The 11,418-nt window shown below is 35.2% G+C and overlaps 1 protein-coding gene across 2 annotated transcripts in view; it reads left to right on the top strand.

Moving 5' to 3' along the window:
- The first annotated feature begins 1,016 nt into the window (after nt 1-1,016).
- Nucleotides 1,017-11,418, top strand: part of LOC135142680 (Krueppel-like factor 5) — a 222,415-nt gene continuing 212,013 nt past the window's right edge. The window contains exons 1-2 of one of the 2 annotated variants that reach the window (XM_064074430.1): nt 1,017-1,245; nt 1,351-1,477. Coding sequence is in view for 1 of the 2 variants with exons in the window: in XM_064074429.1 (XP_063930499.1) it covers nt 1,466-1,477 (12 nt within the window). In the remaining variant the exon portion in view is untranslated. The remainder of the gene's footprint in view (nt 1,246-1,350; nt 1,478-11,418) is intronic. The other variant, XM_064074429.1, reaches the window with a different exon arrangement.

Below are 11,418 nucleotides of genomic sequence, written 5' to 3'. Positions count from 1 at the left end.
ACTAACAAGTATTTAAAATAACAAGTAATAATTTGTTTGTATTGTTTATTCATTATAATAATTCCATTTATTCACCAGAAACTTTTAAACGAAATAAAATCTAATCGACTAGAAATAACGGCAAAGTTGTGCTAGGCTCATCTGGCAACGTTGCAAATTATATAAATGGTTACTAAGAGATTTTTACACATTGTTTTCGTCGCCCTCTGTCGAGTGGTAGCTTTATTAAATGTATTGTTGCTGTGATTTGGGTTATCTACGCGCGCGATTGGTGTCCAAGCTTTTCGCCGGCGTTTGACGGCCGACTGTTGGTGCGCCATCTCTTGTTCGCCGGCCGTTGGCCTGTTCGCTCCAAACAATAGCATGGGTCTATCTATATGTATTTAATCAATGTCAGTGTGAAGGAAGATAGTACGAATATAGTGACGTTTTTGAAATAAAGTGGTATTTGATTTTAGTCAGCTTCATTTTTTTATATTTATAAATTAATTGTTTTTTATCAACTAAAAATAAAAGTAAAAAAATTTGTTGAAAAAATATAGGTTGCAATCCAAAAAATCTCCTTCAAGCTAAAAACAATGGCATTCACTGAATAACAAATAAAATAACTATTTACTATTTCGGACCTTAAAAAATATAATAAATATTTAAGCAACTCTGAAATTACGGCCAAAAATTTAACAGAACGACAGTGAAATTATCTGTGAAAATAAATAACAATTAAAATAAAGTGTTGTTCGGTCCGAAAAATTGCCGACGTATTTTTATTCAACAACTTATCAAGTAAACGAAGTTACAATGCAAACCCGTTGAATGAAACGATGATTTTTTGCGTCGCAAATGTCATCAAACTCGGCTTTTATCTCAGCCGGTGCGGCCTCCCTCGCAAATTCGCGTCGGCCCCTCGTTATACTGATCGCTCCCCGTACACTCCGGCGGCGTCTCCGCTAACTATCCGTCGGTTTGTTCTATTAGAATGTCCGTACATAGCCTTTTACTATGGTGGGGAGCGGCACATAGTGGGGTCCCTCTCGGCCGCCTGTGATGTTCCCGTGCGCTATGTTCTCCAAACCGTGTCCCATCAGTGTGTATCTAACGTTGACGACGTTAGTCGGTACGTCGCCGCCTGCTACGATGCACGCCGACGCGGACTCGTAACCGCCCCCACCAAACCCTGCGAGCCCCATCGCACGTGATGGATTAGCCCCAGTCCGACCGCCAGTAATCTCTAGCCACCGCAAAAAGGTACCGAACTTTGACCCCCCCTATCTCGCGGCGCACGTGTTGGTGATAACTCTTATCTAAATATGTCGTCTGCGAGCAGCCGCCCATCACCACCCTCTGTTTCAGGAGCCAGGACCGGACCGGATCGGAGTAGTGCCTTGTGATGACACGCGCGTGATTGTGCAGGACTGCCGAGTGTCAAATTCGATTTCGCACACGAAGGAGCTAGAACGAGTCTCATATGGTTTTCATGGTGAGTCCACCCCCGGGAGCGCGGCGCAGGATCGGGCCCCGAGCGGGCCGCTGCGGGACGCCGCGCGAGCGGAGGGCCGCTCGGCGGGCGCTGGGGCGCGTCGGCCGGATGCGCGGGCGGTAATTGAAGCGGCGCAGGTTCATTGTTGTTTAACACTTCCGGTTTACGCCCTCGGCGCGCACCGCATCTGATCATTATCGTCGTGCACGCAAGGAGAAATCGGTGCGTGGCGGAAATAATGTTATCTGCGAAAGATGAACCCGCGGTGTCGACGACCGCTTTTTTGCTCTTTTTTTGCCGTGGTTGGCGCGCTGGCGGCTTTTGGCGGGTCTTGGGGAGGGCGGGTTTGGCTTGGCAAGCGAGGTTTTGCTTTGGTGCGGTCTGGGGACTGTTTGGGATAGACGATGGAAATATGGGTCATTATCGAGGAAGTGGCGCTGGGTCGCTCCAAGGTGATGCGATCGGTTTGATAATGGGTCTGGCAATTTCATGGTTTTCAGATTGAGTTTGCCAAATTTTAGATCTATGCGTCCCATCAATTTATCAAAACTCCCTCAAAATTTTCAATGGCATAATTTTTGACAAATTGGTTTATCAAAAAATGTCTCTTTTTGCTTTGTTTGATGTTTGTTTTGGCATTATCGGAGCTTCTGAGGTGGAATTGTTTAAGATAAAGGATGTAAATATGGGTCATTACTGAGGAAGTGGCTCTATGTCGCTCCAAGGGTTTGATAATGTTTCTGGCTATGATGAACTGATATTTTATTCAGCAATATTGTCATGGTTTTCGGCATTTTGAGCTTGCCAAAGTTTTCTAGATTTCTTTTCTTCACATTGAGTGCTTTTCTCAAATTTTTTGAAAATTTTTTCATTTCGTGGGATCTTTTAAGTCGACCTTGGCGAAGTGGTAAATTATGCATTGAAGTGTCTGAGGAAAAAGAAATTTCTCAGTTATTTTTATCGTTCAGAGCTTTTAATTTCACGCCGTATTTTGCGCGGCGCACGTTGAATGGCACGCATTTGTGTTTTACTTGGGATATCGTTCGACAATTATTAACTTGTAAACTCAAAGACAAGCACTGTTAAAATGAACTAACTGCCCCACATTTTTTTTAATCGGGAATCGGGAGGGATTTTAACGAAGTGGCAACACCTATAATATGGATTCTTATTAATTTTGCACACCGTGGAGAATTTTGGAGTAGATACTTGCGAAATTATGTCAATTAGCTTGTCTTCGTTTGTTGTTTTTTTGGGTACAGTTTTTTCGAGCACCAACATTAATTTAAATTATGTACCATAACTTAATGACTAATAAATTTGAACTTTTAGTTTAATTTGCTCCAAGTACCAGCTAGTCTTGTACAACACGTAAAATTCCAGTTTAAACATTTTTTGCAGTTTAGAGTCGTTAGGTTTCTTGTGTTTGTCAAGTTCAATAGGTGGCCTCTACAAGGTGACTGCGAAATACATGCAAAAAAAAAAATGGGGAATAGCTCACAATATGATTATGTCACTGGGTAAAATTCACGGTCCTAAGTAGTAGCAGTGTCTAGAAAAAATTATTTGAAATTCAATGTAAATTGTTGTACGCGCCGCTGGACTGTTTTGTGACCTACATAATTACTACAATGAATGGAACAGAGCGAGTCGGTTAAAGAACCAAAAAAGTTACTTTATCAGGCACTTTTTTAATCGCAACGTGAAAAACACGAAAAGGGCCAGTTAGCATCGAGCGGTCGGTGAAATCGGTTTATGGTGCAGTTTTCCCATGCAGATTGTGTCGATATGGTAATGGGTGCATCAGTGGTACAGCATCTCCGAGATCATGGTACCTTCAACCTCAAACTCACGATCGTGGCCGTGATAGGACAGAAAGAAGAAGTTGGATTTTCACAGCTTGTAGTGCATCCTACATTAAAAGAATACGGCCACATCCATACCATGTTGACAAAGTACAGGGTTTGGAGCCCGCTGATTGTCCACCTTGTGTAACTCACTTTTTGTCCGATGGAACTCCACGTAGTCGTCAACAAGTACGATTTCAAGAGACGGTTTTCGATAAATGTGTATCAGTTGGATGAAACAGTTCGTTTGTGGAAATCAACAGTGTCCAGAAATTATCGAAGAGCTTCAACAAGTGAAAGTGACACCCGCTACTCCGGTGTTTTTTTACCTATCAACAAACCTCTTGCGACGCTCTGACGCCTGTATTGCTAGTCAAGGACAACATTTTCAACATTTCTTGTAAAAAGGTAGTAGCATTCTAAGTTGCTCTTATTTCTGTTCCAATAAACAACGTAAAATCGTTGTGACAAGGACCAAACATCCGTCAGAATCAAAATTACCAAAAAACTTTCACACTGACCTTTAACGATGAATGAGTAAATGAATGAACGAATGATAAGCAGCAAAAAGTCGGTTTTACTTTTAATTGAAACTGAAAGTGTTTAGGTCGTTTTTATTCAAACGTTTTTCCAACTCTGTTTACAAGGTGGCTCAGTGCCTTCGTATCGAGGGTGGTTCATGGGGGTTTTGCCCCATTCGATTTTTAATTTCTTTTTTCTATATTTCGGCTCTACTAGGGTGGGGGATGCCGTGGTTAAAATATTTGCACTTATTTCGCAGTCACCCTGTATATTAAAATGACTTGAGTATAATTTTAAAAATGTTAAACTCTAGAGGGGGTAATTTAAATTTCAAAATTTTGGTTCTCTGGGTGTATTAATCATTAAGCTACTATTAATTATTATCATCTTATTACAATTTTAATTTTTTCTGGAATGTAGATACAATAACAATTTTCCAAATTTTTCATGACCTCTAGAAAACGATTTTTATTAGACAGATAGTCACCGAATTTTCTGGACCTATTTTTATCAAATTTTGTATTTATATTAGGAATATCGTGCAGATGGTAAACCGCTAATCAAAAATGGCCTAATCATCCCCACCAACAATTTGATTTCGTCAACTCAACATTTTGCCCAGCAAAAGATATTTCAATTTTATAAAATAATGGACTCCTGTATTTGTGGTTTATGAATCCATGTTTATTTAGTTTATTATTGTAATTTTTATTGTTTAATTCTTTCTCTACTTTGGATACTTAATACGAACTTTGACAAGGGAGTCTGGTTCATTCCATTTTTGTCGCGCCCGCCTATATTTACTAATACTAAAATAATTAACAGCTACTCACCAAAAATAATATTCGAACCATTTTAAAAATTTTAAACTTTATTTTTTTTTAACAAAAATGCATATGTACTTTGATCTGCCGCCGCTGCTGCTAATTATATGCACGTGCTTAATCGTCTAATTCTTTAAATATAAATATGACCGGTCGAAGTTAAGCATGTACTGAGAATATATTTTACTGGTTGTTTGGTTTAAATATACTTCATATTGTCATCATAAAAAAAATATTTTTAAATATATCGAGTGTGTTTTTAAGGCATAACACAAGTTAGTTTTTTGTTATGAAACACCTTATATATTTTTAGATATCCTCATTGGTCTTTTCCTTTCGACGATCCCACGTTATTTCAATTTTGTTGAAATTTTTTTGCGATTGTTTCACAAAATAATTCGCAGTATATTTATTTTTAAAATCTGTGTTACAATATTGTGGAAGGATAAATAAAGGTACGCACTTTGTTGTGGTATCATTTAAAACAAATTTTAGTATTCAAAATGCTTATAAAAAAATCTAAAACTGTACAATTTTCAAATATTTCACTTTTTTTCAAATAGAACACCCTGTACGTTATTACTGTATCTTACTTTATTTTTTGCTCTCATTTTTCTAATGTCTTCAAAAAGTAAAAAATCGTCGTTACTATCAAGTTTAAATATAGAAAATATGTATGTAAAAGAAAGAAAGACAACAAAAAATAAAATAAGACGCAGTATAGTGTCCCCAGTTCTAATTCGGTTTTATGATGTGTAAAAGTTAACTTCCTTAACAATAGTTTACTACTACCGGTGATGGGACAGTCATAACTAAGGATTTAACCATGCCGTTACCATTATACTGTATAATGAATTTTGTTTATGACTGTCCCATCACCGGTTATCATAAGACCGAATTAGAACTGGGGAAACTATAATATAGTATAGGATGTTCTATTTGAAAAAATGAAATATAGATATCTGAAAAGTGTAATAATTAAAAATTTTTTATAAACACTCTGTATATGAAAATGTCATTTCATGCATACCACCACAAAGCCTATACCTTTGTTTATCTCTCCACCAAATATTGTAACACAGATTTTAAAAATTAATCTACTGCAATTTTTTTGTGAATCCTTCCATTGCTAAAAATTTGAAGAAAATTGGAATAACGTGGCAACGTTGCATCCGAATTTCAAAATTAAACTGTGGTTGTAAAGCCTAAGAAAAGATCAATCAGAATATCCAAAAACATATAGAGTATTTCATAAAAAAAACTAAGTAGTGTGTTACGCCTTAAAAACAGAACACTCTGTATAGTTAAAAATAGTTTCCTGTCCTGAAAGAACCGCACAACGTTGGCCTGTAACTTTGTTTTTGTTTCTAATAATTAATGAAATATCGGGAACGCGCGCTTAGTGACTCACCCTGTATATCGATTTTGTAAAATTTTTCCAGTCACATCAAAAATATTTTACATGAAGTTGATTATTCTAGCTTTATTTTCAACTTTGCGCGTGTAGGTTTTTGAAAAAAAAAATCAAAATCGTACAAAAAAATCCGTTTGCATTCACAATTTTCGTTGACATGATTAAGCTTGAGTTGAAAATGTTAAAAACCGTAATCACATTCAATTGTTTTAACATAATACTGATTTATTTTAATGTTCAATTTACCTTCCATCTCGGATGTGTGATGTCATTATCACGTCAGGCACTGATTTCACTTCAGTTTTAATTGTTTTACCACAAAAAATACATACAATACAATAGCTAAGTGCCGCGTTAGTACACATTGTAATCATTTTAAAAATTCACTTGTTACAAGTATATTTTTGAAAAATCGCCGATTGTAGAGTGGAAATACGATGAGAAGGACATATTGAGTCGTCACAGTCGCCACGACAAGAAGAAACAAAATACTTTCAGGTTAAATCACGAAGTAGAATAGATAAGTGGACTCGCCGGACGTTTTTACGTCTACTAGACCCTTTTGTTGGTGTATTCTTCTCAAAGTATTTCCACTCTAGACGATTTTGAAAATGCAATTAGACCTAAAGCTTTTTAAAACTATCTGCAAAACATCAATGTTATTTAATGTGCGTTTTCGATATTTGCTTTTCAAACCATGAAGGCATATCTCAATTTTTGAGTGATTATAATCTTGAAAGTTTTAAAGTCATTTAGGATTTTTAAGTCTGTGCGTAACGCTCACGAGCTAAGTACTTTATGGCGTAAAAATTCAAGGTTTCCTTTATCACACTTGATTAGGATGAACCCAGTTGTTACACAAAAAATCAAGTGGCGAAATTGATTTTTTAAACTTTATCAAAATACCTACATAAGTTATAGTTTGAAGAATTTTTGAAATTCCAGTTCTAGATAGCCCGAATCCGGCGTTAGAGCAATGACTTTGACATTTCTCGCGCCACTTGTTGCGAACAGAAATGCCAACCCGCCGTCAATTCCCCTACATAGTCTAATTGCTGCCAACACAGCGCAACAGGTGGTTTTCACACACTCCGCCGGCCTTTCTCATTTTTTCTCTCACGTTAGAAAATTCCAGTCCCTCAGAAATTACGCGATAGTTGTATAACTTTACGATCGCACACGCGTGACGAAACCGCGAGTGTGTGAAGCTCCAAGGTCGTGGAACTGTCAAATTCTAGTTCGGCCCCCAAGGGGTAGATGGGCACGCGTGCTCTCCTTTCACTCTTAAATTAATTAGGCGCCGATAACATCGATATTTTGGCGCGAACACGCCTTGCGTCGATTACGCCATTACCCGAATCCGAGTTTGTGGCAAATTAAACATGTCCAGTGAGTAACCGGAGCAAACGGAAAATGTGTAAACATGGCTTCTAGTGAATTATAATTACTACTGTCATTGGAGACTTTTATTTCTTTGGATAAAATGGACTCACTCAAATTTCAATAAATACACAATGGGAAAAAATGTATTCTCAGTACATGCTTAACTTCGACTGTTTATCTTGATACATCGTTTATACACAGAATAAAGAATTCATTAATTAAGCTCCAATGGAGCAAATTAATATATTATCCGAATATTATTTTGGGTGAGTAGCTATTTATCCGTGCTCTAGGAGCTATGAAGGCTCAGGAAGTGAAAAGAACTGGAAGAATCCGGGGATCGAGTTTGAACCCGGGCCTTTCATTTGCAAAGCGGACGCTCGATTACCTTCCACGAGACCCGCTTGTCGGACTTCATAATATGTATCTAAAGTACAGGAAGTATTAAACAATAAAAATTATAATAATTAACAAAGTCAAGGTAGGTTCATAAATTACAAGGACAGGAGTATATTATCTTCTAAAATTTGAATATCTTTTACTGCGCAAATTATTGATTCTGTCTAATAAAAATCGACAGTAATGACAGACAGACAGGCAGACAGAAACGTTTTGCACTTTTGTTCTTAATACATATGTGCACTTATTTCGACAAGAAGAAACTTATAACATGTCTGCAACTTCTTTAAATACGGCAAAAGTGTATGTGTGATTTATGAATCCGTGTTCAGTTTTTACCCTTAGCATCCAGATTTAAAAAAAAAAATCAAGAGTGTATAACAATATTAATTAACTATATTTTGCAACGTAACTTTGAAATTACAAGAACCGAATGCTCTGAAATCGTGCAATTTTCAGATTATTTGAAACATTGTTAGTCAAAATTTGTCCGTCAGCTTACATTTTTGCCGAATATCTTCAAATTTATGCGTGTTTTTGGGAAAAAAAAACTGAGCATGAATTAATCAATCAATTCTTTCTTCTGCGTCGAGGACATAAAATCAACCAAATTTCCTTTTTTTTTTAATCGCTGATTGTGCTAGTAGTCGAATTCGGTCGAAGTATATACATAAACAGTCGAAGTTAAGCATATACTGATAAATTGAAATTGTCTACATTTTTGTCTTAGTTATCTGCTTTAAATATTCTTCATACTTAACGACATAGGGGTTGCGGGGATGTTAATTAATCTAATTTTATAATTTTTTAATACGACATAATTTTCTCAAAACGCCAATGGCGCCAGCAAAACTGAAAGTAGCTATTTTTTTCTGTTTTTCAGTGTTTCGAATTTTCCGTTCCTCGATTTTTGATTTTTCCTTTCACCAATATTTTTATTTGCAATTTTTTGAGTTTCCAATTTAATTTTTCAAATTTAAAATTTCGCTTTTTAATTTTTTGGATTTTTAATTTTTCGTTTCCGCAATTTTTTGACTTTCTAGTTTAAACACTCATTTTAAGTTTTGGATTTTTCAGTTTTTCGCTATTTCGTTGCTTCACCTTTTGAATTGGTTCTTTCTAGGAGTATTATTTTTAGATTTCCCAATTTTTCGATATTTTATTTTTTCGTCTTTTCAGTTGCTATACATATTTCCAATTTTTTGATTTTTTATTTTGGATGTTTCCATTTTTCTAAGAAACACGAAAATAAAAGAGCAACATGAAAAAATTCCTGCTTTACAATTTTTCAAAACTGAATAAATATTGTTTACATAGTTTTTATTTTGCTTATAAACACATATTTTGTAAATACATATTTTAGTCGTTTCTACAGTTATTTCTTTTTTTTTTACTTTCCGACGACTTTTTTGATGACCCCAAGAGCACGAAGAAATATGTCGCCTGTTTCCGTCTGTCTGTCTGTCTGTCTGTCGTCTGTCCGGATTTTTATTAGACAGATAATCTCCGAAACTACTGGATCGATTGTTATCAAATTTTGTATGTGTATTAGGAGTATCGTGTAGATTGTAAACGCTAAGAAAAATGTGAATAATTATCTCCAGCAATAACACTTTTTTTAGAAAATTTAGAGGAATTTGTTGTTTACAATAGTGGCAATTTAATTGAGTACATAGTGAATCAGTTTTTCGATTATGCAAATTTTGCCTGGATTTTTTAGTGCATATAAATCCAATCTCTATATTCCGTTTACCGAACAGATGGAGTGATCACGTGCCTTACAAACTGTGTCCATGGTAACCAGTATTCATATCGAACTATATTCTCCCTGCAGATATTTCTATCACTTAAATAATAACAAGCTTAACATTGTTAAATTAGAAAAAAAATGTCGCAGGTTATTTCGACAGATATTCTCAATTTCTCAGTGCATGCTTAACTTCGACTGCGTAGGTTTACAATTTCAAAGAATGCGACTATTAACACGCTCAGATTACAAGCATTAACGGTTTAAGAAAGTGAAATTTGATTGATTTTGTCTCCTCAACGCAGAGAACACGACTGAGTAATTAATCACATTTAGTTTTTTTTCCAAAAACACTCATAAATTTAAAGAAACATTTTTTTTGTCTTACAATTTTTTCGGCAACGGAATGATTTTGATTCACGATTTACCACGCTTCCAATAACAATGAAACAAAACAGAGGACTAAAATTATTAATTAAGCCACAATGGAACAAAATGTTTTGAATATGATTACTATTATTTGTATTTCATCATAATTAAATAAAGACGTGGGTTTTCTCACATTTTCTAGAAAACGAGGTTCTTAATCTGACCAATAAAGAATTGATCGAAGGTTATATGTATAATCCGACGAATCCAGTTCTTTAAAAAAATTATAAAATTGGATTTTGCGATTTTCGTTTTGTAATAACCACTGTAAAGTAGAAACCAGAGGCATAAATAACACCCCTTTCCTTTAGCACTAGGTAATAGCAATCTGAAGCTCAAATGTTTATTTATCTCTCGTACATCGAAAGAATGTCACGTAGAAATTAGTTTGATTTGAATGTGTTTGTTTTCTCAAAACAGAGGATTACAATTAAGTATTAATTAAACCATAATTCTTGATTTTTTTTGTCTTTATTTTCTTGATAATATGAGCAGAAAAAGCATAGTGTTAAACTCGTGAGAAATTGGACTCGGATGAGTTCTCATTCTCATGAAATGACCAATTTTCTCCCTCGTTGAATAATATACTATATTATCGCTGTTCTCAGTTCAAAATATACAAAGTTATGATAAAGTAATGCACAAAATTCATAAAAGCCGCAGCACCCGATTTTGAAAAAAATGCAAAAACACGTCAAATTTTTTATTCTGCCCTCCATCTTTTGACATTAAAAAAAAAATACGTCAAATTTGTAAAAGTTATGACGGCATTAATGTTTTTTTTTTAAATAGGGGTTGTATAACAAAAAAATTGAGAAAATTAATAACAAACAAAATAAACTTGATTCTAATCATAAATATTATATAAACAGGACAATACGTTGGAATAAAAATTTGTGCTATAGAAATTGTTCACACTGTTCCCCCCATAAGGCACTGAAAAAAGACAAAAAGTCTACAAACACAAGCGCCAAAGAAAAAGAAATTCCAAAAAAATACGACAAAAATTGGGCTAAAAAACAAAGCAACCTCAGAAAAAAAAACGAAAAAAATGATAAAAAATTGCGAAAACCACAACAAAAAGTGGCTAAAAGGGGGTCAAACACGCGACAAAAAAATACGCGTTAAAGGAAAGAAGTGAACAAAGGCGGCACAAACATGTCAAAAAATCCAAGAAAATAAGCTTCGATCCAAAGAAGACCAGTACAAAAAATGACAAAGAAGACGACAAAAAAGGGCAAATAAATGCAACAAAAAAAAAAAAGGTAACTCCACGAAGTGACAAAATACTGTAAAAAAGGCGACAAAACGTCACAAAAAGAGGAAATAAAACAAGTATAGAAGTGTGCTATTTTGGGTAATTTAAATAATGAATG

Source organism: Zophobas morio, unplaced genomic scaffold (assembly GCF_036711695.1).
Source record: "Zophobas morio isolate AGI-343-1 ecotype UQ-CSIRO unplaced genomic scaffold, CSIRO_AGI_Zmor_V1 ptg000049l, whole genome shotgun sequence".
NCBI lineage: Eukaryota > Metazoa > Arthropoda > Insecta > Coleoptera > Tenebrionidae > Zophobas > Zophobas morio.
The sequence above is the reverse complement of the archived record's forward strand: the minus strand, read 5'-3'. Positions and strand labels throughout refer to the sequence as shown.